The 27,953-nt window shown below is 40.4% G+C and overlaps 1 protein-coding gene across 7 annotated transcripts; it reads right to left on the reverse strand.

Annotated features, from left to right (window-relative positions):
• Positions 1-1,438: 1,438 nt before the first annotated feature.
• Positions 1,439-27,579, reverse strand: kif1ab (kinesin family member 1Ab). 7 transcript variants are annotated; one of them, XM_010785554.1, is made up of 49 exons: positions 27,152-27,579; positions 25,855-26,032; positions 23,560-23,633; positions 23,170-23,349; positions 22,977-23,045; positions 22,425-22,603; positions 22,151-22,262; positions 21,750-21,827; positions 21,598-21,663; positions 21,483-21,500; positions 21,299-21,377; positions 21,099-21,177; positions 20,710-20,852; positions 20,513-20,551; positions 19,234-19,364; positions 18,982-19,061; positions 18,529-18,604; positions 18,359-18,438; positions 18,160-18,266; positions 17,940-18,023; positions 17,253-17,433; positions 17,095-17,167; positions 16,929-17,019; positions 16,698-16,846; positions 15,739-15,917; positions 15,320-15,457; positions 15,081-15,199; positions 14,895-14,980; positions 14,634-14,763; positions 14,278-14,461; positions 13,676-13,766; positions 13,463-13,581; positions 13,316-13,371; positions 13,025-13,133; positions 12,091-12,157; positions 11,801-11,885; positions 11,598-11,703; positions 11,302-11,325; positions 11,054-11,168; positions 10,776-10,909; positions 10,600-10,661; positions 10,365-10,510; positions 9,756-9,944; positions 9,595-9,666; positions 7,531-7,640; positions 6,709-6,828; positions 6,366-6,558; positions 6,146-6,264; positions 1,439-5,254 (listed from the first exon to the last, which is right to left on the reverse strand). In XM_010785554.1, exons 2-49 carry the CDS (start codon positions 25,958-25,960, stop codon positions 5,197-5,199), a joined length of 5,085 nt encoding a protein of 1,694 aa, XP_010783856.1. In that variant the 5' UTR covers positions 25,961-26,032; positions 27,152-27,579; the 3' UTR covers positions 1,439-5,196. The 7 variants fall into 7 exon arrangements, with proteins under 7 accessions (XP_010783856.1, XP_010783854.1, XP_010783852.1 ...); XM_010785552.1 differs by having other exon boundaries at positions 9,622-9,666; positions 19,234-19,433; XM_010785550.1 differs by having other exon boundaries at positions 19,234-19,433.
• Between the last annotated feature and the right edge of the window lie 374 nt (positions 27,580-27,953).

Here is a 27,953-nt window from a genome sequence, read left to right on the forward strand (position 1 = left end):
TGCTGGTCACCTACAGTACAAACAAAAAGAGGGCAATTGGACAGAGATATTGAAACAGAACACATGATTAAATATTCAACATCCGTTACACATAAAAGCCCTGCAGATATCTTACCAAACGTATTGTTCATCAATAGTGAGCTGTAACCTCAGTGCCTGGGATGAGCCTTTGTTTGCAGTCCAGTATTTCTGCCTGTGTAATAAGGGGGATTAGTGTGACCGGCCCTGATGCAGCTAAGTACATGGTGAGTACATAATCAATAATGGAGGGCTGCAGAAACGCAGAGCAACAGTCTCACACTGCAGGCGTTCACATGTGTCCATGCTGAGCAAACAACAAACTGTTATGACACAGACAGGAAAAGCATTATGTTATATTAACAATGTATGAGGTGAAGGAAGTACTCAGATTGCTTATACTGTAGCAGTACTAAAGTAAACATACAAATACTCAGTTATAAGTAAATGTTTAAATAAGAGTACAGAAGTACTTTTTAATTACTTTATATACTGCTGCTGGCTATCGTAACCTATATGTCAACATGTTTACTTCATTTATTTACATTCTGTATTAGCTTATAACCTGGATCTGTCCAGTAACTAGTAACGCAAGCTATCAAATACCTTTGAAGAAAGAAGTCCAACATTTGCTTAAACATTTTAGTAAATTAGAAATATAAAGTAGCATAAAATAAAAATGGTGTACCTAAAGTTTGTTCTTACAGATCTTGATTAAATGTCCTTCATTTCATTCCAACACTTTCAATGTATTTCATTAAAACACTGTCAAGGTTGTTCTGTAAACAAGAGCCCTCTGCTGTTGGGGACATTTTGTTTTCTAGGTTCAACCTAATGAGATGGGCAGAGCAGGAACAACTTGTTACAGAAGACATTATCACGTGTCAGCCAGGAAACATGATGTGCTGCACAGAAGTAGTCACAACAACTCAGGATAAATATACCAGATTTTTTTCTGCTTCTGTCTGTTAGCTATTCTTAAAGGAACTAAAGGCTGTTGTAGTTATGCTTTTGATCATTAAAAAGAGAGCAGAATCAAGATTTAAAGATCCCCCAAACACGTTTTTAGACAGAATGAGGATCTCTCTCATATGGACTATTTCTTGGTCGCTGGGTAATCCTGCAGTGAAAAAAACTGTTTATCTGTCAGTTGCTTATGAACAATCATGTTTTCTCATTAATAGGTAGTTATGTATGCAATCGAGATTGTATTTGACTGCCATAGTTCTTTATGAAAGCAGTCATCTCATTCTTTAAATTGTGTGGTCAAACTAAAATGGTTTCATTTTTATAATTAAAATTGGAATATATTCATTTTTAGTCTTCTAAGTCTTCTACTCACCCATTCAGGTGTCACATGCTGTATAAGGATAAATGTGAACAACACAAAAAGGCGACAATCATACACATCACACTAAAATGTTGCATAAGTTTCAACACTCATTTATTTTAATTTTATTTTTCTTGACAACTTTTGTTACGTGTCCACAGACATGAGAAATAACTCCAGAACACTCAAAAGCTAAACGTGAGCACTGAGATTAAAACTCGATCACAGGCTGAGACCCGATTCTACTTCGGTCAAGCTGCTCAGAGCAAGAGTGGAAAACCAGGGACCATCTACTCTGTCCACGATCGCCACCTCACCCACACTGAGCTGAAATGTGCAAAACTGATCCCCGCTCAGCACTCTTAGCTCTGGGGTGACGCTTGACCAAGCAGCAGGCCAGTTATTCTAATTCATCATGGTACACAGAGGAAGAGAGAGTTAATATCATCTGTGTGACGAGACCCAACACAGAAACATCTCCATTTATATACAAGACGGAGCCAGGAGGAAGGTTTCCAGTTAGTCATACAAGGATCATGGATGACAATACTTTACAAGCAGCACTTCAGGGGGGGAAGCTGTTGTCATTAGCAGGCGGTAAGGCAGGAGAGAGGGACAGAGAACAGCAGAAGAGAAGTGGACCTGCATGCTTTGATCCAGAGCTGTGACAGTTAAAAAGCAGCCAAATATAAATTAATCAACTCATTAACCTCTCAACGTTTATTGGCCAGTACACTAAAGCTGTCTCACAAAGTGTTTTCTTTTAAACATGATATCCTTGAACTATTGCGTCTGGAAGCATTGCAAGTCATACACCAGCTGTATATTAAAACCTTAAAATAATCAATGCATTTTGGTGCAGTGTTGTTCGTGGTTTGATTGCTGAAGCAAAAATGGCACAGATCTAATTCTAATCTTCTCCCTCCAGGACAGGGTCGCTATAGGTTATTGTTTTTAAACAAACCAGTATTTTCCATACATTCCTAACATCATGATATGAAATCATATTGAATAAAGATGCCTTGTGCATGAGTGCAAAATATAGAACATAATCCATCCTTCTAAGCTTTATAAATAAACCTTTTCCTTTGTCTTCTGTTCCAGCAGACAACATACCGTATATATATATATCTTTAAACATTTTACAAAACAAAGTTGATTATACCAAAATGACCCAGAAATCAATTATGCTATCCTATTTGTTCTTTGCAAACAGACAGAACATCATTTTCAAAATCAAAGCAGCGACAAGAACCAACAAATCTAAAGGTCAATTTGAAGTAAAACTTTCCATTTATCACAAGTATAAGCCTGCATTGCTCAACAGGTTGGTTGGCCTGTGGCGTACAGAGTCCTCAACACTTTCTGTTATCTGATTATATGTCGGGTTAAACCAAAAGAAATATCAGAACCACAAACGAGAGGAAAATGGGAAAGACAAAATGGTTGACTGACCATGTCTTTATCAGAGATTTGCAAAAGAACGAGGTGAATTAAGGTGTAGATAATGATGTAAATAATGCTATCGAAATTCAAATAATGTCCACCTTAGGTATTTTCAGTTACCTTTATCTTTCCTCTGATAATATTTATCTAAAATCAACATTAAGGGTCATTTTGGTATAATGCAAAAATAACAGACAGTCGGTGAAAGCGACTACAAACAATTCCCTGAACATAAGAGTCAAAACGACACCAAGCTAATCATACTTCAGACACAAGCATCAAGCTGTCAAATATCTAGCAGCGACAGTACAAAAGCTGAGGGGGGGGGGGGAATGCTTTTAAATGCAACATTTACAGTCAATGATAATGAGATACAAACTGCACTACAGGCTATACCAACATACTATATAGCATCATTGATAATATTCACTCTCCAAAACAATGACATAGGTCAAAGATGTGGGACAAAATTAAGACTCACAGCCTCTACATTTACTTTACATAAAAGCCAAATGTTGGACACATGTTATTAACTTCCGCGTTGATGTGAAAGACGATGAGGGAGGGGGAGAGAAGTAAAAGAGGTGAAGAAAGGGAGGCACTATCTGGTGCATGGACAACGCTCCTGCCCACTCAAAGCAACCGCCTTCAACAGATCCCAGGTCCATCGTCAATTACAACCTTTCATTTAGCTAGAGGAGCCGTGAATAGTAAACGTATTAGCTCTGCTGGCCCATAACAGACTGAATAAGTGCTTATTTGATTCAAGTTAAACAGTTGTGGCCCTGGTGCATTTATCATCTTAGGTTAATTTAGATATTATTGATACGTTTAAAAAAGTTGCTCAACGATTTTGGAAATATGCTCATGTGCTTTGTTGCTACTTGGAGTGTGAGATTTGCGTACTTGCGAGGATGCTATAGCCTACTTGGGTTTGTGACTAGATAGAAAAGTTAGCATAGCGTACACTTAAAAAACGGCAAAACATTGTTGCTACCAGCGCCTTTAAAGCTCACTCATTTATGCATTAAATCTCATTTGTGTGTTCCTTCATCTCGAAAATTGTCAAGAAATATTCTGGCACAAACCGCCTTGTTAAATCTCAACTTTGTACACTTATTAAATGAGATATAATGTGCTATAAGTGATTTTAGAGTTGCTTCTTTTGGACATGCTAGCTGTGTACCTCTGGTTCCAGTCTTCATGCTAAGCTAAGCTAAGCTAACCTTCTGTTTGCTGTCACTTCATAATTACATTATCAATCTGCTCACCTGACTCACAGCAAGAAAGCAAATAAGTGCATTTCCAAAAATGTAAAACTATTTCTCTTATGTTTTAAATATCTGCTCAGCAGCACAGTGGACAATGATTTGAAACTCTAAAACAAGAAAATAATGCTTTGGTTAAACAAATGAGTAAATGATACATTAACTCAACAAAGACAGTAAAGTGCCATGCAACAAAACTGGTAAGTGGTCATGTCACAAATAAATAACAGTGCAGAAACGTACAATAGCGACAATAAATATCATTATGCTTTCTGGTTCTATGTGCACAAGGGATTATTATTTAAAAAAATAAGAAGCACATAACAAGAACAAGGCAAGGACATGAGTTATCTCTCCTGATATTGGATTATTTTTGCCTTATTTTAGCCAAAGAACTCAGTTTTCATGGAATCAGTTAAAAAAACAACATCACATGAACAACAACGTACCCTTTTGTCCTAACAAATCCCACATGCTACTTCAGTGTTACAATGACTATCTGAAACCTCTGCAGTGAAACAAATACTCTATGCTGGAGAACACCAAGCAAACCCAAACTGAGGTAATGTACAGTATACGACGGATATATGCGGAGCGATCATCCCTGCACTTAACACACTTCTACAAAGAGAAACATCCGGTTTGCAACTTCCCACTCGCCTGATGCCATTAATTACAAATACACGAATGGCGGATTTCAAATTGGGACTTATTTTTTGTTATAATAAGTGAAGGAGGGACTGACCACTGACTAACTCTCTACAGGGATTCACAGATACTGGATTATTTACACCAAAAGCTAATCAAAACTAGTCCCAATGCCCAGCAGAGGTAAGTTTATTTATGAGTTTGGGTAATTAGTTTGTCTTATGTTTCTTCTAAAGGTCAGGTGGGAGCACATCATGCAGGGTTTTGAGGAGGGGACTGCAAAAAAGACAGGAAGGAAAGTTTTGTGGGGTTTCAGGATGAGCAATCAGGTGATGTTTGGGATAGGGACGGTCATCATATAGAAGGGTTTAAGTGGTTTTATGTATAAGTTTGTTTATATGGTCTATGTTCATTAGAGCAGGATGCTGAGTGGAGCTTTTGGATTGTTTTGTTTTTTTGTTGTTTTCCACCGGGCCGGTTCACCTCTCACATCCTCAGAGCAGCGGGGGCCGACTGCACCGACTTTCTCCGGGAGAGCTTGGACCTGAGGAGATGGAAGAGAGGGGAAGTGAGATGTCAACAAGTAGGATCTTGTAAATAAACAGAAATAATTTGTGGTAATCTTTATTTTGCAGGTCAATTAAATTACCAATCATTTCCAAGGATTGTTTTCTGAACTATATCACTCTTTTCTCTTTATTTAAATATTGTTTGCTTGTTTGTGTGTGAACAAATTCAAAAAATGTTGGATGTTATAATGAATCAGATGCACGCTGACTTAAACACAATCTAATGCACAGTTCTCCCTACACAATAGTCAAATGATTTCTGATCTGATTCCCCTCAAACAAGCTTTTTATTTTTTCTAAAAATCATCCAAAATGTTGAGTGGTGTGTAAGGAAAGTTTATTACATCCCCTAATCTGTTTGATCCATCAAAGCCGAACCAATTTCAAGTCCAAAACATATAACATGTTGGTATAATCGTGATCAGGTAACCTGTTGTGGGTGGAGACCCCCCGAGTTTTAAATCCTGTGAAATATTTGAAATGTTCAATCTATAAGTCTGTTAAAGTCCTTCCAAAAAACAACCAAATATATAAAATGACCACTTTTCTTTATCTCTGCACTTAAGGTATAACCTGTAATAAGTAGTCGCCTCAGGAACCACACTACTTATCTTGAAGGTTTTATAAGCAAAAAAGTCTGAAAACCGTTGCTCTTGTTTTTTTTATTGACAATGTAACACATTTTCCCAGTTAATAAACTGTAATAATTTAGATCTAATTTCTTTCTATGATAGCTAAATGAAAGTATCTTTAAAAGTGCATATATAATTATATTTTAAATGCTTAAGAGCAACATCTGTGTTGCTAATCAGATTTTCCTTATGTGTTATGTGTATTTTTACCTTTACAGTGTCTCCCCCACTCACCTGATGGTGCCGGCTAACAGAGGGTTGAAGGCGTACAGCCAGTCGTGCATCTCTTTGTCGTTGGTGGCCTGCAGCAGAATCCCACGATGCTCAGTGCACACAGCAAACGTGTTGGGAGTCTGGAAACATGAGGTAAATTAAGCTCATCAGGTTTACTGCACAACTATTTATTCATTTATCTATAAACATGTTTTGCTATTGAGCAGTAGCTCGGTCGTACCCGCAGTAAGGTCTGTTTGTCTTCGCTGTATTCCACCTTGGCAGACGACAGGTTGATGACAGCTCTCTCCACGCTGTCCCTCTCGCTGCGATACAGGTAGACGTAGGGCCGGCGCACCACCACGAAGCGCTTCACCCAGCCGCTGGTGTGGGGCTCCAGGAAGTGCAGGTAGCCTTTCTTTGACACAATAGGGCTGCACACAATCAAATGAATACAAATGTTAAACAACAACTTTTCTTAAATAATGATTGTATCGGAAATAGGCACTGTAGAGGTTGCAGTTAACAAATACAATGTTTTGTACACAGTGACTTCAATGTCATTATAGTCCGAGTGCTCTGACCTGACACGGATCTCCTGTATGTCCGGAACGAAGCTGCATCCTCGGAGAGTTTTCTTCCGGTCCACTGGGCTGTACGGGTCCAGATCTGGAGTGGAAGCTCCTGAACTGGGATCAGTGTGTCTACACGACACAAACAAGGAACATAAATTAACAATTTAAAATCTCTACTGTATATATTGGCCTTTAAATCTGTTTGACACTTTTTCTTAATCCACAACTAAAAAGATTTTTGAATGATCCTTTTACAATATCTCAAAAATAAGGGACTGCTCTTGGAACTTAGATAAGTATTTTCATTTAATGCCATTTTAAACTTTTAAATCACTACATTTCAAAAGGATATATTGCCTTTTTTACTCCACTAAACTCAACAGATGTTTTGCTTTAAAAGTAGTGACAATCGTCTCCCCATACTGACCTGCTTTCTACATTGAAATACTGCTTACATGTTACTGCATCAGCAATTATTTTCCAATATGAAATGTTGACTTAATAATTATACATAATAAAAGAACAGCCTGAAAGGAAGGGTTCTGCTTATTAAGGACTTTCAACAAGTGTATCTGCTGATCATGCTGTTCTACTTTTACTAGAGTAAGACTTAGAATGCAAGACGCTAGACCAGGACATCAAGAGTATTTCTACATTGTGTTATTGCTATTTTACTTGATCAAATAAAAATACTTTTGCAAAATATCTGTTATTGCCTGGTTTTGGCTGATACTAAATGTGTTTGAAGATTAAACACAACATTTCTCATGCACAGAGGAGATAAGCTGCTTGTTACTGATAATGAGCAGAGTAGCTGCATCTGGTTTGTACCTAATGTCGTAATTCCCCTCGACCAGTGAGGGGCAGGTGGAGGACGGAGTGAGCGTGCTCAGTCCAGACGAGCAGGAGTCTCTCATCAGCGACGCAGACATCTCAGAAAGCTAAAGAACACACACACACAGAAACACATTCACAACAAAGCATGCATTGAGAAGCACAAGCACACACACACACACACACACACACACACACACACACACACACACACACACACACACACACACACACACACACACACACACACACACACACACACACACACACACACACACACACACACACACACACACACACACGACAAGAAGGACACACACAAGTACAGACAAAACATACCCGAAAACAATTAAGCACGGACAACACAGACATGCATTCAGAGAACAATACAATCAGGACATTTTCTAGCGATGTACAGTAGAAATACCTCTGCACCATTTTAAATCCTCATTATCTAAGAGCCCCTCGCTGGTTAACATGTTTAGTAGGACATGCAGGAGTAATATTGGGTTAGTGGAAGCCCTGCAGGGTCTAAAGAGGGGGGGACAGTGAGGGAGGAGGCCAGGATAAAAGGAGGTGGGGGAAGGAAACCTCAAATATTTTAAGGCGTGAAATATGGAAACATTAATTTGGGAATAAAGAGATGAGCAGTAGACCTGGGTCATTATTATTTTAAACTAAAAGGTGTCATATGATTGATTAAGCTCAAATTCAAAGAATTATTAGTGAATCATTTTAAACCCCAGCCTACTGAGTGGTTTTAGAGTGCTGCAGGAATGAGTTAGCATTTTAGTATTTCAGGTTACCTCATCTCTAATGTTTTTCTAACAGGTTTAGGTTCGATGCCCGAAAGATTGTGTTCATTTCGTCAGCTATTTTTTTATTTAGTTTTAGTCTTAGTCCTGTGTTAAATTTCCTTTTTAGTTTTAGTCATATTTAGTCACCTTCATCCTGTTTTTATTTAGTCAAGTTTTAGTCGACTAAAAGTCTGAGCATTTTAGTCTTATTTTAGTCAAAGAAAACTAATTATTTTAGTCTACTTTTTGTCAATGAAAACGGTTGAGTCTTTTTTAGTCATCAGATTATATAGAACATTTCAGTCAAACTAGTCTAGCCAAAACCAGTAATTTCTCATTTTAGTCAAACTTATTTCACAATAAGATTATATTATAGTGTCCTTATTTTATAAAAAACACAGGTTGAATGATGAAGAAGCTTTGCAGAGAGTATCAGGTCAGTTTGTGGTGTTTTTACCAGCTGTGTTATGGCCACATTGCTTCCTCTCTGATATAACAATGCATTCCATTTTTTTCTCCGCCTCATTGTAGCGAAAATGGGCCCAAATATCACATTGTTTCTTTCTCCCAGGCAGTGGTGTCGTTAGACTTTTTCGTTGTCAGTCATTTTGCCGGACAGGATCGTAACATTTCCGTCATAATCCATTATTACCCGTCGAGTCTGTACACAACTCGTCTCCTCATTTTTGGTCAACGAAAGTAAAGAGAGATTTTGGCATAGTTTTTATTTCGTAAACTACATTTTCGTCTCGTCACTTTTCGTGAGGCTGATGATTTCGTTACAGTTATTGTTTACTGCCGTCGGTAGCGTCTCGTCATCGTCTCGTTTTAGTCATGGAAAAAAGGTCGTTGACGAACATATTTCGTCATAGTTTTAGTCAACGAAATTAACACTACTGAAAGATAAGACCGTGTTTAACACTATATTAGGAGATATTTATGTTTTCTTATACAACATAAAATACACCAGTAAATAAGCCTCACTTGTGAATTTTGGCAGAAACTTATTTTTGCTTAAGAGCTAATTTTTCTGCAATCATCCAAAATCCAACAGGCAAATCCTCAAAATAGGTCGCCCCTGTAGCACTCTATTCAGACATAATGTTAATGGGAAAAAAAGAGTGAAATGCAAAAAAGACAGGATTATGTGTTGAAAAAAGGCAGAGAGAGGGTGGAGTGTGGGGCTTGAGTATTTTGTGGAGGTAGTCGCTAAAGGTTGGAAAGGGTTAACGGGCCGGGTTAGAGGGCCTAGGCTGGGGCTCACCTTGCTCTCACTGGCACTGCTGCTCACCTTGCTGTACTCCCTGTTGAAGGTGTGCATCAGCAGACGCAGACACTGGAGAGAAGATACGAGACAGAACAGATGATGTTGAATAAAAGCTGATACAAACAGGTAAAAAAAACATCTCAGGGAGCATCAGTCACCTTGGCAGCCAGCTCCCTCTGCCTCTGGTTGGGACTGTCGAGGGCCGGGCTGCTGCCGGGGCTGTGGCTGTAGACGGGACTTTTAGCAAAATCACAGATGTCACTGTTCTTGAAGAGCGCATCCTGCCCGGCCAGCAGGGTCGCCTCCAGCTTCTCCCTCAGCAGCAGGTAGTGCCTGGTCTTCTCCACCTGAAAACACAAGCACATAAGAATTAGAATTGGAGGATGAGACCCTCTATATTTGTGTCACTGGGGTGTCCAGTGCCTCGCTCAAGGGCACCATTTTCATCAAGTCGGGGGATTTGAACTGGCAACCCTACGATTCCCAGTCCAAGCCCCGACTGACTGAGCCACTGCCAGATACACTTTAATGGGGTAGGTCTTCTGTGGGTCGTACAGAAAAGGATCTATATATGCTTTCCTTTGCTGAGACTAAATAAATGCACTAACAGCACGTTTCTTTTCTCTTTATCTCTCTTTAGTGTACTGCATATGATTCAAGCCTTGCATCTGCAGGGTCATCGGTCAAGTAAAAATACTTTTCTCATTTAAATGATCTAGAAGTCATCTCACTTCTCACTAACAAACCTCTCAGTTTTAAAGACTGACCTCCTGCAGTAAGCTGAGTTTCTCCAGCTCCCACTGGTGGTCCAGGATGAGGCTGTCGCTGCGAGGCCTCCACCCTGCCAGGTTCTCCTCTCCTCTGACGTACGCCACCGAGGTGTCCAGCACACGCCTGCGACGACGCTGCATCCCTGAAGAAGAAGATGCTCTGTGAGTATTTCAAATACAAATAAAAAGACTAGCTCAATAGAAACCATTTTGTTGTTTGATTTTGTTTTACCTGGACTTCCATTGTCCGCCACATGGCAGAGGGTGACTTCATACACTCCAGTGACACGGTTACTGGGAAAGAAAGAAATTGTATATAATTATATATAACACATTTTTTAGATTGAGCATTTATAGAATTTAGAATCAGTACAAGATCCAGTTTGTATCTAATCCATAAATGTGTACCTCTCAGAGGGCCTGAGGCAGCCGGTGCTGAAGAGGTTTCTGATGGAGCGAGAGGCTGGCAGCTTGGCGTCACGGGAATAAAACACCATACAGAAATCTTTGGTGATCACTGTCGGCTGAGTGCAGTTCTCCATCTAGTTCAAATATAGATGGACAGCAACAAATCAGAATCCAGGTGAGTTGGTTACACAATGACATCATTTATATTTCTTTCTATCACTTTATTCTACAAAGAAATACAAAGAAACACATTCTGTAAATCAAATGTCATTGAGTACCTCTAGATAAGCAGAGAGGGTGATGTAGATTTTCTCCCCGTAGGGAGTGACTCTGTTCAGGAGCAGAGAGTTGTGCATGGAGCTGTCCCATGCCGCCTCAAATCGGTAGAAAGTTCTGCAGCAAAAACAAACAGTCATCTATACGCACAACATTGAGCAGATGAGTTAACCTTATTACAAGCCTGTGAGCTAATAATGTTATTTTGTAAATAATAATAGATAAAGACAAAAATGAATGTCATTTATACCTATGATCAACTCCCAAGGAGACGCTGGCGTTAGCAAAGGATAAAGAGAAACAGGAAACGAGTTAGAAACTTTTAACTGCAGCTGTTAAAAGTTTGAAACCAGCAAACCATACTGATCCATGCAAAATAAAAAAAAGCATTAAGGCCAAATCATATTTCATTATAAAAGGCACGTTGAAGCAATGGGAAAAATATAGGTTTTAGGTTTGGTAACAAATTCAAAGAGGAAACTTTTGTTGAATATCAAATACACAGAAAGATAGTAAGTAAATCAGAAATGTGTCTGATGTGTATACTTGTCACTGTGTTTGGGCCAGAAATATCCAGAAGACAGGATGTTGAGGGACAGGATGTTGGGGTCTATGATGGTTTCATCTGCCTCGGGTGTGTTTCGAATACGACCTGAAGTCAAACAAAACAGTAAGAAAAAAAAAACAGTTTTTTTTTCAAATCTAACCATATGGGCCAAATATGTTTTTGAATTGTTGTTTTTACTCACCAATAACCAGCTCCTTCACCTCTTTCCACTCAATGTCATTTCCTGTCTCATGAGCGATGGTGACTGTGATCCTCCTCTGGATGCCCTGAAGACAGGATTCAAAGAGTTGAGTGGATTAGGTTTGATGATTCTTGTTTATGTTTTTTTTTTTTTTTTCACTGGTTTTATTAACTTTTTTATTGTAATAAATACAGACATAAGAACAAATCTGAAAATATTGTATTCTAAGCTATATATCATCTGATGATATTAAACGATTAATATAAAGGTATGTAATTGGTGGGTCAGACCTGATGTAAAAGGTAAGTGCCGTGGCAGGGCATCCCACTCCTGTGGTCAACAACAGCTGGGATGTAGCTATAAAAAAGGGAGATAATTAACACAATAAATACTCAAAATAATAACGCAGAATATTTTCATCGCTGCTGCAAAAGAATTGTTGTTATCATATGTGCAAAGAGCAGTGGCGAACCGTCAGGGCCTTCAAGGTATTCAGAGAATACCCTGGAACACTCAGATAAAACAAACAAAAAATCGATTTAATTATATAAATAAAATGTATATAAAATGTAATAAAATAAATAAATGAGAATGGTATCTGTGTTGTTGATCTGTAATATTACAGTGTTACGTTGATTTGTTTCTCCTTCTCCGGCCATGCACTACGCATTTCAGTGGTTTTGTGTTAGAAAAGAAAGCAACCAATCAGATCTTGTTCTGGGTCTCTGGGTAGAATATCCTTTAACCAAGGTATTCTACATCCTTGATAGAATGCCCTGGCCGTTGCACTGAATGAGAGAATACGTTTGGATTGACAGTTTGATCAACCAATCATATATTGATTTGTAGCCAATGGGCGTGTTCTTTCAGAGTTTCCCTCGGTTCCAGGGTATTGTAGAAGGCCCGCTAGTTAACTGGCTCGAGAATGCGACGAAGCAATTCATGCCGTTTTATTGTTTTTAACGTTGAAATGACAAGTGCAACAAGTGAAGATGAAGTTGTTGCATTATTGTTGTGAGTACCCTTTTCAAGACGACAATTCAGTGAAAAGACGGACATTATAATGCCGCGGAGGGGGGGGAGGGGCGGCGGCGGGGGGGGTGTGTGTCTACAGAAGGTCCAGTTGTGATAGACACGGTTCGCCACTGGCAAAGAGTATGAGCTACTGTGTTCTTTGCTTTATATTTGTATATCGGGACACACAGCAATAAAGTCAAAACTCACTCTCCGTTAGCTTCCAGCTCACATATCTCAAAGAATGACATCAGGTCGTATTTGGCGTGACAAGGTCCGGCGGTGGAGCGCATCAGAGTGCTGAGCTTTGTGGCCGGCACTGGAGGAAGTAAGAGGAAACAGATTCATGTGTGAAACTGGGTCAACCTGTCTGTACGGTCCGAAATCAAGGGTATATAATATTAAACTGGAGGCTGAGACACTGATCATATTGTGGAGATTAAATCATGAAATATAAAAACGTTTGATCTACTCTCAGGCACATTGAATGTCACTGCTTACCTGGTTTGGATAAGGGCATCACCCTGGGGAACTGCCTCCTGGACGGTCTCAGAGGACTAAAAACAAAAAAAAGGACAAAGAAACTGAATACTAGGAAACTTTCTAAAATATCAGCTGGTGGAAATTAAAGGTCAAATGTCTTCTTACCTGATGAGGTCTTTGCAGAGCGGAGGGAAGGGCTGTTTCTGATAGTGACCGAACACCTCGAAGACGATGGGCTGAGTCTTGATGTACTCCACAAAGGACTTGGTCACCTCCACTGTGATCTACCAGGGAAGAGGGAAATGACATCTTAAGCACAGCCCTAACACAGTTGTTTGTATCTAGTGATATTTGTTAATAATAGCTCTGAATGTTTACATTTTGAACATGGTAGAAGCCCAGCGGAGGTCCTCTGCCCGTGTTCTTCAGCGGCTCGGTGGAGAAAGCTTCATCGTGGCGGTGGATGAAGCTAGAAAAAAGGGAAGCCATTTTATTAGACTGACCTCCCTTTGCTCTTCCTGCACATTATGCTGACCGAAAGCACCCAGCTGACCACCACACATGCTGATCACTTTGTTTAAAGCCACAAGCCACATACATTAACAATAAGTGAACATTCATATTACTGTAAATAATAAAACGTAGTTAGTCAATTGTTTCCAGCAGTCAGGACACATTAAGCATTGAGTTATATTTTTGCATAATCTTTCTGCAAAAAACGAAATAATTTGATATTATGTTTTTCTATAACACTTAACAGATGTGCATGCATTATTATTATTTAATAGCAGAAAGTCCAACTGAAATAACTATTTAATTGTACAGATATTTAAATATTGGTTTCAGATTTATATTGCATTTTGCTTCCCTAGAAGAGAAATAGATTTCTGACAAAGACATATGCATTCTATAAAAAATGTGAAGCAGATAAATCATTTTATTTCCAGCACCTAAGTGGAGGAGGCATGCTTGAAACTCACTTGAATTGGCAGAAGATGTCGGCGTACTCGGCCGAGATGCTGGAGGCCTGCAGGACGGTGACTCTGAAGGTGAAGGTGCTGCCGATCTTCAGGTGGGACAGAACTTTCTCTGGGGAGAGGTCGAGAGCGAGATCCAGACCCAGACCTGCACTCTTCTCCGGGCTGCTGGGAGTCTCTATGATTTCTACGAGAAACAGAGAAAGAGTCACAGATGGGTTACTTTAAATTCTTTATATATTTTTGCTTTTGACTTTATTATAGAACTGACGAGCTTACAATTGTTGTTTTAATTTAGACTGTTAATGTAGACAGTGGCTGGAATGATTTTCAGTGCCTGTAAAGGTTTTTCCTCTCACCAGTGTTGTTGTTGACTTCATCTGCAGAGATCCCTATGTCTGCGCTCGCTCCTTCTCCCTCCACAAAGCGCAGCTCCTCCTGCGAGGTGTTGGAGTGAGAGAGAACACCGGGACACGACTCGGTCTGGAACTGGACCAAAACAGAAAAACATCAGCATGAATCTTACTTACGCCACACATATACTGTGTTTATTCTTTTGACTTGTATTGGTTGTATAAGTAGGATTCAGAGAACCAGAACAAATCACTGCATGCTGGTACCTTCTCAAACTGTTTATCTTCAAAGGAGATCTTAGCAGTGCCTGACTGCCTCACACCAGAGCCGTAATCAGGGGCCTCCTCATCAGCTAAAAGGAGACAAAACAGAGAGATATAAACAAACAGTATTTTAAAACAAACTAAAAGGCATGTCCAAGAGTAAGTCTGATATTCCACCTGTATTCGTACCTGAGATTGCCTGCACAGCCACTCTGAGGAAGCCTTTCACTTCTCCTTTCTCACTGACGATGGCCACGCGGTGCACGAGGGGCACGGGGTACAGCAGGTTGCTCAGATACACAAAAGCCCTGAGGAGGAGGCAGGAAGTGATGAGGGGATGTCAGTTTGTAACAAGCATTTATAGTGAAATAAAAGAAAAAGCAGGGTTTTAACTCAATACTGCCTCCAGGATTGAGGAGGTGACGCACCTGCCCACCAGACGGAACCAGGGGAAGCGGTCGTAGAAGGGGTCTCCTCCGGTCAGAGCCTGGTCACAGTCCTCCACAGCGCTGCTGGGGAGCTCTGCCGCTCGGTCGTACATCTCCCTCATCAGGTCCAGCCTCTGCCTGCAGGAGGCAGCGTGAGAAGAGAGGAAAAACCCTTAATAATGGCCTCCCTATCTTCAGTTTACTGTGTGCACATATGATGATATCATTATTGTGGTTATTTTAAAGTTTATATAGAAAAATATCATTTTTTTTTGTTATTGTGAATAATATATCATTTTATATTTATATATTTCTTATCAGATGAAAGGAATGTGACCTTCAACATTTTAATAATTGTATGTGTAATTAAATCGACCTATACCGAGGCATCAGCTTTTTATTATTAGATGACACTGTACCTGAGTTTCTCCAGAGTCCAGTAATGTGTCGCTCCGTTCTTCTGATCTTGGACTTCAACGGCGACGATGGTTCGGGGGAAAGGTCGCTTCTCTCTCTCTTTGGCCACGCTGGCGGGCAGTAGGTCGGGCGGCAGAGGAGAGTAGAGAGTGTCTGTCAACAGGACGAACTGGAACTGCACCTGTGGACGACAAGAGCCATAAAAACATTAGTGATTGCTGGTTTGAATCCTCCTGCATCGTATATGCAACGTCACATCAGGATTTCCCTGCTTTTAAAACATCCTTTAAGCATCAGAGACATGGAAATGTAAACAAATGCGGCTATAAAAAACGTTATGCCATTTCACACGCAAAGAAAAACATCTAAAATCTTCTTTCACCCCAACAAAGAAGAAGACTGATAAGGTAGCATTTGTCTTTATCAAATATGTCTACAAGTAAAGTCATATACTACTTCTCATGCAGAATAGCTGCATTATACATTATTCTAGTAAGAGTCAATATTCTGTGTATTCATTTCCAAAACTGGGTGAGTCACGATGCAGTACGTTTTTTTTTTGCCCAAATAAGCTTTATCATACACGACACCTTTTATTAAATGGGTTACTTGACAGAACTGACATGCAATATGTAGCAGTGTGTACATCATTGTGGAGATTGGGCACTGACAAACATTTATTAATTTGCAGTCTGCATCCATTTTGGATTGAGGAGCAAGCTCTTCCTTCATACACCAGTATCACAATATCAAATAGATAACACATTTGCAATAAGGATGTTATTATTTTAAAGAGACAACACTAAGCTTTTATTGCATTGCCACTGGAAGTAGATTTAGAAAAAGCTGTCTTATGTTTAGTTAAAACAAAACAAATAATCATAACTTATGAAAATGAAATGAAAATATGTCACAGTGCAACAAAAAAAAGGACAATGTTTTACAGTAAAAAACACCCCACCTTTTTCTTCAGCTCCACGCTGATAGCATTGGCCTCTTTGAGGAAGATGGCGTTGCCCCACAGCAGATCCCTGAGAGAGGTGAACTGGTAGAAACGCCACTTCCTGAAAGCCCACAGAGCCAACTCCGTCTCACGGGGCATCCACGGCACTGAAGGGGAGGGTCAAATGATTTGTAAGTACATTTTTGACCAAAAGAAACCTAAATCAGTTTAAAAAAGTGACAGTACCACCTTCCTCTTCAGGCTCCTCTTCTTCCTCAGGAGACTCCAGGTAGCGGGAGTCAACTTGTTTCTGAAGAGCCTCTAGTTTACTCTCATAGTCCTGAAAGAAAACATAGGATTCAGTTGTTTTCTTTACACACACATTTGAAGTGTTTCCGTATGACTGAGCACTCACCAGCCTCTGCTGCTCCAACAGGTTGCTGGCTTCTTCTCTCTCTTTGCGATACTGGTCCTCGAGCTCCTGAAGCCTGAAGGGATTCAGAACTATATGTCAGAAAAGTCATTGTGACTAAATGGAAATAAATACAATAAAATGATGTGTTCTCCACCCACCTCTGCTCCATCTCCTGCTTCATGTCGATGCCTTGTTTCTCCAGCAGCTCTCTCTGAGCGAAGGCCCAGTCCACGGGCTCCACGGGGGTCTCGGCGCACGGCGTCCTCTCTCGCTCCAGACGAGCCTGCTCCGGGTCGTTGAAGCGGAACACGTGGCTCTTTCCCATGATGATGCGGTTGCCTAAAAAGTGTGTATGATCACAAGTTATTTAAAACTTTTAAGATACTTTGAAAACCACTCTTAATTCAATTCAAGACCTAACCCAATTATACACACCAAACTCATTGCTTCCATTTCAAAATAAACAGTAATGTAAAATGACAATTCCCCGTACAACACAGTATAATTATTAATAGATTCATGATTAATGATAATACCATACAGTATATACTTAAGAAAAGCCAAGTTAAAAGATTCTCAATTGGCTAAAGGAGCAAATAAGCCACAGCAATACATTTGGTTCTACGAATAGACATTATATAATAACAATAAACAGTAAGTATTATATACATTATTGATCCTTCACTGCAGTATAATGTTCACTGAAACTTGGAATAGTCACAATCGTAGAAAGTGATCTTACTTTGGCCATTGTGATGTAACACAGAGTTCTATCTTTCCCTCTTCTCTTAATTTGGATTTACACCTTTTTTTTCAACCAAAATAATATGAAGCTTCACTCGTACCAGACCGCAGGACGGTGGGGGAGCTCACTCTCTTCCCGTTGACGTACGTCTCTGAGCCCTCACACGGCTCCATGATGACGCAGCCTGTCAAAGGACATTGTATAACTTTAACAACAAAGTCTTAAACCCATGCACAATAAGTATTTTTCATTTTTAATATTGTTTTTAATGCAACAACTTTTATTAAACTGTTATTTGCAGGAGAAAGCAGCAGGTCTACCTTCCCCCAGAGGCACCGTGGTGCTGGTGAAGGTGCAGTGTTCGTCTTGGATGAAATGTCCGCTGAGAACAATGTCCTGACGAGTCTTGGCATTTTCACGGCCAACCCTGAGGGAAGATGATCCATTAGAGACATATTCACAGCAGCACCAAAATATCTTGAGTACATTTCAGAAACTGAAAAACATTTTAAAAATTACTTTGTGAGGCCGTCTTTGATGTAGTACAGCAGACACTCTGACATCAGAGGGTCTTCATTCAGGTTGACCAGGTGAGGCGTCTAAACAGGAAATAATGACAAACGTGTTAAGTCTGTGGAAAGATGTTGTAAATATATGAAATTATTTAGCAAAAGGAAGGGTCATCTTACCTTTTTCGGTGAGAAGACTCCCAGAGTGCCTCCATCTTCTCTCATGGCAACACCCATCTCAGCCAGCAGGGCCTCTCTGCAGGAAGCAAACACACATGATGCTAACATGGCTACAAATATGTTGTTTGTATTAACACTTGGCTGGCAATCCAGAACTGAATGTATCCTTTAAGACATTATGTCAAAAATAAATCTCAAGGGTCAAACCATCAAAAATGGTCCATATAAAAATTATAATATTACAAATATATATTATTTGTACACATACAGGGCTGCATACGATCATGAAAACAAAGGAAATGTGTCAGGAGTGGTCCAAAAGCCATGGGCATATACAACAGACCTCAACTCAACTTGAGGAGAAAACAATCAATACGAACATTTAGTTTAGTTTAAATAAATTGTAGATTTATTCATGAAACCATGAATCAGGCGTGAATATGTGTGACCAACCTCTCCATACGGATGGCCTCAGTACGACGCAGCTTCTCTTCCCATGTCTCATTGAGCTCTGCAATGATTTTCTCAGTTTCCTGTTGGCAACATTTATACATTTATACACATAATAAATGTACTTACTCTTACTTTCCAGCAGATTTCTGTGCCTTTCCCTGTAATTAAATCATTCCGGCTCTGCTTGTGTCAGTCCACAAGTCATTATCTAACTCTCCACATCCTGAACAATATCACCATCATGGTTCTTACCTTGAGCCTCTCGATGGCCTCTTCGCTGGCCGGGCTGAAGATGCGGTCATGGATGTTGGTGATGGATCCGACGCGACTGGACAGGACCGAGAGCGAGGGGGAGGGACTCATTCCTGTCATGACAGTGGACACTGCGGAGAGATCACCCCTTTGATTGACAGCCTGGCGATTATTCACAAAGTTCTTGTAATCGCTCAGGTCTGTCAGAAAGAGAGGCGTTGCATGGGAGTGAGCAAGGAAGATAAGGAGGAAGGAAAAACGGAAGGACAGAAGGACGGAAGGACGGAGCAGACGCCAGGTAATTAAAGAGAGACATCAGGAATGAGAGGAACACGCAGAGAAACGGATAAAAAGGAAAAAGGTAGGGGCAACAGGGAGGAGTACAAAAGAAGAAGAGAAAGCTCAAATAATGGATCAAAGCAGTCAAATCTTTACCAAAGCCATCGCAGAATGAGAGAAAAGGGAAACTCAAACTGACAGAGCACAAAATGCTGAGAAGAGAGTTAGAGCTTTATCTCCGACACTGAAATACATGTAGACACATTCGACAAGCCTGCAAGCATGAGAATGAGTAATAAATAGAGTGCATTAAGACAAAATACAGGCTAGAGATTACTAGTGTTGCATGTCTTCATGTTTTCAAGTGTTTTTTAAAGCGCAGCCTTTGGTTGCACAGCTGCCGGGGATGCAGGCCTCCAAGCACCTGAGTCGTAGCTTCAATTAGCTCCACACATAGAGAGAGAACCAGGATGCAAATAAAGAGTGCCCCAGCAATCTAAAATGGCATCCTCTAAATCAGTGCTCTCTTCCATGTCTTGCAAAACAAAATGCATAACAAAGCATGCTTTATGCAGAAGCTGACTACGGCTGTCTGTTTCTGCAGAACCAGGAAAGCAGAGTGTCGGGCAGCTCACGTTCGAAATGAACAGCTACAGGATCAAAGCTTCTCAGTGAAAAAGAAAATCCCAGCAAATTTAACATTTGTAATGAGGATTCATTTATTTGGAGGCTGGACTTCCTAGATTAAGTAAGGGAAGAAAAGTGCATATTTCTATGGAAACCAGATCTAATGGGGGAAAAAAGGAGGCCATTTTGCAGAATTTGTTAGAAAAGAGAAACTACAGCTCTAAATGCTGTATGCTACTTAAGTGCTGGCTCTCCTATCTGACTTAGTTTCTTGGGACTTATATTCAGATCTCTGGTGTGCTGGAGGAGGAAGGCCAGCTCGGGATTCATTTATTTTAGTGGCAAAGCGCAGGCTTGCTCGAGTTATACACACATTTCAAACCAGCGATGACGGGGCCGGTGCAGCGATACGCTGATAGGAGAGAAGAGAATGGGTGTGAGAGACACCCTCACTCCAAGTTAAACTGTCATCTTCTGTCTTGCATGTACAGTCAGAAAGTGTATGTTTGTGTATGCCTTTGTAAGAGCATTTCTGAGATAGAGCATTGTGTTTCTGGGTGCGACACTCACTCTCTATGATATCTCCCAGACCCTGAGCCATCAGCAGGTCTCTGAGGCGGGCCACTTCCTCCTTCAGCTCACGCACCAGACGGTTGCTGGGGTCCTCGTTGATCACAGCGTTACAGCGGATCTGTTTAGCACGATCAGCGTACCTGGAAGGACAAAGGTCTTTTAGGTCAAACGGACATTAAGCTATAAAGCATGATTCCTTAGACTCTCTATACTGCATTACAATGACCAACTAATGGCTGTGACGGTACAGCTGAGGGGAAAAGCATTTGTTAATCATTGTGTGCAAATAACAGAATGCATTTGTAAAGGTGTTAAAAGTCTAATCAGTACATCTCTTCTGCAGGTTGAACATTAAGAAAGAAACAGATTGTTGACATGTTTCTCACCGGAGGGTACTGAGGGTCTCATCATAGTTGATATCAGCGGGGCTGAGGGCCGCCACCATGGCAGTACGAGAGTTTCCACCTGTAACACAGAAAGTGAGACGATACATAAACTGACACAGAACATTTGTTTTTATTGGTAAAAGCTAAGGTTTATGATTATATTTTATATCAGATTTTGCATTAGTAGTATGTGTGCATACCCAAGTTCTCCCTCAGCAGCCAAGTCAGAACTGAATCTCTGTAGGGGATGTGATTCTCCACCTTCTTCTTTTTCTTGTTCTGCACACAAAACCAACACAAATTATTCTCTTATCGGAAAGCATTATTGTTAAAAGTATTTTATAAAAATAATGATTTCATTTGCATTAAATATTGCATACTGACCTTGTTTGGTACGGAGTCCTGGTAGTTGAAAAATAAATGCCAACATGTGTTAGTTTGACACGATAAATTAAAAGTTTCTAAATATAATTATTTGATGAAGTGTGAAAAAACATACCACTTCAGACAGGGCAGAAATAACCTTTCCCAGTGTAGTCAGAGATTTGTTGATGTTTGCTCCTTCCTGCAAATAAAAGGGAGTCTTATAAAGAACTGCCCATCTATTCATACATTTATTTATCTCTCTAAAAAACATCTTCCTCCTCTCACCTTCAGTCTGGTCCCTTTGGCTCCGGTGGAGTCGGCTCTCTCGCTGCCAGCCAGGTCCACCAGGCTGATCTTGCTGACCTGTGATGATACAAAACATTTTCAAAATAAGATGCTTTGTATAAAAAGATCAAACATCTACCTTTGCTAGCATATTTTCCTGAAACTGCAGTGGGGGAACTGGCAGTAAAGTGTTACATGTGGTTATCAAACAATACATTTGATAATAATAAAAACGCAGACGGCCTCAGCTCAGGTCATAAAAGGCAATAAAAAAATGGTTTAGCATCTCTAAGGCTGCTGTGGTGAATAGGACTATTCCTCTTATTGATTTGTTTGTCTGAGGAGCAGAACAACATCATTTCAGACGTGCAGATTATTTGTTAGGAGCTGGTTATAAGTACCTTTTCTGACGTGTTCTCTGAATCCATGTCGTGTTTCTTCTGCGTGAAGATGATGTTGAAGACGGCGTGGGAGCGGCTGCTGGTCTCGTTCATGTTGGTAGCAGCCACAGTCCTGAAAAAATGAATTAATTCTATGTTAAGTACATATCACTGATAAATGATCTGCTCCATCCATCAATGGTTCCAGCGACTGATTAATTTATTCACCCCTTATCTACATCTCTTCATAATAACACCGTATAATCTGCGGAGTCATTCAGTCTCGCTCTGTTACCTGGCCTTGTTTCCAGACTCCATCAGGTCCTGGATGTCGTTGTATGAGGTGACGGCTAGTTTGGAGAGATCTTCCACGTAGGGTCCCATGAGAGGGTGCTCTCTGACGCGCAGGTTTCCTTTGTTCTTTGGGTTCAGCAAGTCACGCACACGCTCGCAGTAGATCTCCATGTAACTCACCTGGAGGATGCACAGGGTTGGTGATCTTGTTAAACGTTTTTCTGAGTTATTAATCGGTTATCATTTGTACTGGTTGCTCCTGGGACAATAAAAGATTAAAACTCGAGTCAATCTGTTTCACAAATGATTAATTAATATAATTACAATATCAGCTACCCCTCTGCAATCTTTGAATAGTTCTCTAAATGTGAGCTAGTAGCAGGATCTAATAAAAACTGAAAGCGATCCAGATGTCTTTGTAACAACGAGAGCAACAATAATGCCACTTGAAAACTCAATGGATGAGGGGTAGGGGTTATATATGAGGCACTCGGAGTAGAATAGCTTCCAAAGTTGGAAAACATAAAGTAAATGATGGTATGAATTGACTCACCTCGACAGAGTAAGACATGCTGTTGTCGTTATTGGTGTCATTGAACTTGGTGAAAAGGTCCTCACACATCTGAAACAAAACAGAGTGTCAATGGTGTTCTAAAGCTTCTTATCTTTATTTCATTCACAATGATTAAAGGGAATTTGATTTGTGTAATATAATAATATTTGGTCAGCGCTGCACTCTGTATTACCAGAGGAATGATTCCTTCCTGGTCCTGCTCCTGTCGTCCCATCATGGTGTAGCTTTTTCCCGATCCTGTCTGGCCGTATGCAAATATGCACACATTGTAGCCTTCAAAGGCATGAAGCAGCATCTCCTCTCCGATGTCTTTGTACACCTGCAGCTGGGACGCAAAGCTGGTGTCCTCAGGCTGTGGAAAAAATGAAATAGACGAGTTAGAATTTCTCCGAGCATGAATAAGCTCTATAATAGACATCGACACATTTCTACCACCATGAGGTGGCATAATATGGAAATGTAGATCAATATTGAATATCAATTACTAGTGGCTTGTTCTAGCAGATCTTGAATGTTCTTATCTGTACTTTTAGTTAAAAATAGGTGTCGCAGTGAAACTCACCGTGGTGTGGGACCAGTAAGAATAATCAAAGTTGAAACTCTTGTTTTCTTTGGGCTGTTTGGGGTTCAGGATCGCTAAAACAGAGCAAAAAGAGGCATCAGAAAATGGGTCCCTCTTATTAGCTGCAAATTCATTACAGTTTATTTACTGTCGGTTTAAAAAATGCACGACACAAACTGTGAAAACATCAAAACGCCAACCATATACATCTTTTGATAAAACACATTCATTCTCTCCCAGCCAACCACAGTAGGATGCTGGTTGCATAATTTTCCCCGATATCTTCCCCCTTGATCCCTGTTACCTCCATTCTTTCCACCACTAAATAACAGCAAAATATGCTTCAAAATAGGGCAGGTTGATATGGAGAAAATCTTAATCACTTTCATTTTTACCAAATCCCTCACTAACAATATTGTAAAGTTGACCATTGGTGATTTGTCAAAAATATTTATACGATTAGATTGTTGTAATTATTGTGGATACAATTACCAAGAGGGTAAAGGTAAATTGTAGACTAGCAAAGACAGTCTAGCAAACTCTAAAACCTAGGAAAATATACATCTATACCATATACGAGATCCAAAATCTAAGATAAAATAAAGTCACATATCATGATATTGAGATCATAAACAAAAGGAGATGACGTCATTTGTAAACATTTCCCCAAAGTTCAGAGAGGTCTTATTACAGTTGGTATCAAAAGCAGCGTTGTAAATGCACTGTTCATCCTTTTTTAATAGAGGTGATGGGAAATGCACCCAGAATATGAAACAAGAACTGAGCAGGAGCAAACGCCCCCTGTGGGCACATCTTATCATAGCTGCACAAACACATCCTGTTGTTTCATGCACTCAGACAGAAACAACACAGAGAGACCTCCAACCATCGGCTACACCCGATTATCTTTCGGAGGGTTTTTGAGCAACTGTGACCAAGATACAGAGGCAGCTGACCCTGGGTCTGGGCTCGACCAGAACAAGGAGGTCTTTTTGGTCTGTGCAGCTCGTATGGTGAGAGCAGAGCTGCGACGGTCCCTACATCCTACACACAGACACACACACACACACACACACACACACACACACACACACACACACACACACACACACACACACACACACACACACACACACACACACACACACACACACCACACACACACACACACACACACACACACACACACACACACACACACACACACACACACACACACACACACACAAACATACACACAAACACACACTGGCTGGCCTCAGGCCTGACTGAATCTTTTGTCTCTCTCTCTGGCTGCCATGATGCTGCATGCCTCCATGCCTACTCCCTTGTTGCTGAACGACAAAACTGCCTACCAGACAAATAACTGAGCTCAAATGCTAAATGTGCCTCAATGCAGGCCGTAAGAGTTGGTTTCAAAGAGCAGCAATACGTCCTGCATTGCTGGGTTTCACACTCTAAAGGCATGTCATTAAGGATTATTCACAGTATATATTAACGGTAAATCACACCTACATATAATATTTCTTGATGCAATCATCCAAATGTATAAATCAATATTTTCTTTTACGACCCATTATTTGTAGTGTTATGTGATATAGAGGGGTTATGTCTATGTGTTGTTTTCAGCCCACAAATCATGTTTTGTCCTTAAGTCTTATATCCCCCATTATTTTTTCTTCAAGTATACTTTTAATGTCTTTATATCTTAAAAATGTTTACCACGACCAAAGATTTTTCAATCACAAATATTAAATATTTGCTGCTTTCATCTTCTTAAATGTGAGGCTTTGCTGTTTTTCCTTGCTTTATAATAAAGTAAGTTGAATATCTTTGTGTTTTTGTCCTTTTAATCTGACAAGAAGGCAGAAGAAGTAAACTCTGGAAAGCTCTGGAAAATGATAATTGTCGTCTTCCACTTCAACCTTAATGTTTTGTGATTTTAAAGACCACAAATTCATGTTCAAAGAGAAATATTCCCCCCTGCCGCAGATTAATGTGAACATAAGCTTCCAAAGTAAAACAAACATGTACATCATTCTGCACAGTGAAGCTCAAACATCCAAGGGACGTAACAATAAGCCAACAAATTCACAGTAAAATATGGCTTAACCAAAGCAGGGTGAATATCAAAGCATAATGTTGGAAAGTTACTGATAGACCTTTGATTAATTTATTCCAATTACTAATTAAAACATGTGTCTTGATCACCCTGTAAACAATAAAGTCCACATCCATCGGATTTAATATAACTTTTAACTAGGTACATTAAAACTGACTTGAGTATATACTCACTTGTGGTGTTTCCTGACATCTGAATGATGCACTTGCTGTCCTTCCCAATCTCTCTCGAGTTGAAGGGTCGGACCCTCACGGCCACCTTTACTGACGCTGCCGCCATGTTGCAGGAGGTTGTGTGAGGGAGCAGAGAGCTGAAGATCTGTGTGGCTACTCACACACACACACCTGGTACCTGAACAAATAGAAGATGAGAGGGATTCTCAGATGGACACAGGGCACTTTTTTTGCACCGTGATACATTTAATTACACATTTAATGAATGCTAAATAAAGGAAAATACATAAATAATATGATAATCTATGGCCTGTTGCTTTTATTGTAATATAATATGGAGATCAGGGCCTTGAAAGCCAAATGTAACCCCTAAAACTGACACACATTCTTCATTTTCAAACCCCTTATCAGTCAGAGCAAGACACAAAGCTCCCGCAGGCCGACTAAATGGCTAGGCAATTTTCTGGCAGGAAAATTATCAGCGTCCCTGCTATTCCACAGAAAAATGGCTGCATCCCCTGGCCTCATGCACCTAGGATGAAGGCCTTGTGTTGAAACTGTATCACCCCTCTTCTCAAAACAACACACCACTGTCTAGGATCAGCTGTGATGTTTTTCACAGCATATTTACAATTATTAGCCCAAATCTTTACACTGCTCCTCTTGTTAAATCCCAAAATGATGGCTGTTATGTTTTTTTTAATCAGTTAATGACCAGACCAGACAGATTTTTAACACTAGGATAATTGTTTCAAGGCAGCGACGCGCACATCCATCTTCTCTGTCTGAATCGATGGAGGAAAAGAAAGCATCCTTAACATACTTATAATAAGCCTTTATACTGTATGTTCATGGAAAAATGAAGGATGACACATATTTTCATAACATTTTAGGAGACATTAGCGGTAAAGATATATCAGTCATGTAAATATTGTCTCCTCCATCTTGCTTCCCCTGCCGCACCTCAAAGGCAGGCCGCGTAAACATAAACGGGACAAACACAAAATCATCCAACACTGCGTCAGAAAGGAGTTCAACATTCATCATTTACGCATAAATGACATCAACGTCTTGAATAACATCATGTGTTTTCCTACTCGATTCGGGGTGTTTTTTAAGAGATGGACTTGATTATTGAAACATAATTGTTGACAGAGGCGGAATCAAATACCCTGACGCAGCGTCGTTACGCGTACAAAAGGCCTCATAATCATCAACACATACAAATACCGTCCTCACCGAAGCGTGACACCCATTAATACCGAAAGAAAAACCTCTCAGAGGAGCAGTGTCTTACCTCAACTCAGACTCGACGACCGCAGAAGGTGAATCCTCTGCCCATTCAAAACAGCGCCCGGATGCTCCGGTGCCTCCTCCTCGGATCTCCTCAGCAGCTTGGATTTTTCTCCGTCTTTGCTCAGCCTACAACCTGTCCTCTCCGCTTCCATACATGGAGAATCCGTTAGGAAGGAGAGTCAGCCTCAGCTTCAGCAGCAGCAGCAGCGCTGGGTGCGTCAATCGAGACTGTGCTGAGAGGCAGGAGGAGGAGGAGGAGTCAGGGCCGGGTGGATCAGCGAGAGGAAGGGTGCGGGATGCTTCAGCGGCCCACCGTCGGTCTGTCCGTCAGTCGTTCTGGAAGCAGGGAAAATGGCGGTGCTGCTGTGGCACGGATGCTGGGAGGTGGCGGTGACATCATCAGCATCATCATCAGCAGCCATGAGGCATCGCGATGCAGGGACACAGCGGGGGGTGGGAGGGGGCGAGGGGGGTTGAGGCCCATGGCTAGACCTTTGTAAGCCTTGGAGAGACAAATAACGGTGGAAGTTTCGTTTAGTGAGTGTAAATGTCAAATAACAGTATGTCTGAGATTGATTGTTTTTTTTTTAAATAGGGAGACTAATACAATAAAGTGTTCTGATAACTTAGTTAAAACATGACAAGTGGAGTGCTCATTTGCATGAAACTGGTCATTGATCAAATAAAACGTTTACATATTATAATAAAATGTTTTACAAAAGGAATATTTGCTATCACAAAAAATATATGTTACCTTTATTTAACCAGGATATGTCTCATTGTGATTACAATCTATTTTTCAA

The sequence above is a fragment of the Notothenia coriiceps genome, unplaced genomic scaffold (genome assembly GCF_000735185.1).
Source record: "Notothenia coriiceps isolate Sejong01 unplaced genomic scaffold, NC01 NC01_scaffold00027941, whole genome shotgun sequence".
Taxonomy (NCBI): domain Eukaryota; kingdom Metazoa; phylum Chordata; class Actinopteri; order Perciformes; family Nototheniidae; genus Notothenia; species Notothenia coriiceps.

Bases quoted from the DNA above. Each gene is read 5' to 3' on its own strand.
- kif1ab (XM_010785550.1), bottom strand. From the start codon at position 25,960: ATGGCGGCAGCGTCAGTAAAGGTGGCCGTGAGGGTCCGACCCTTCAAC. The intron at 18,267-18,358 runs GTAATTTTTAAA...ATCTTCCCTCAG, and splicing joins ATCAAAGACGGCCTCACAAA to GGTTGGCCGTGAAAATGCCA. The intron at 6,559-6,708 runs GTCAGAGCACTC...GATTGTGTGCAG, and splicing joins ATACAGGAGATCCGTGTCAG to CCCTATTGTGTCAAAGAAAG.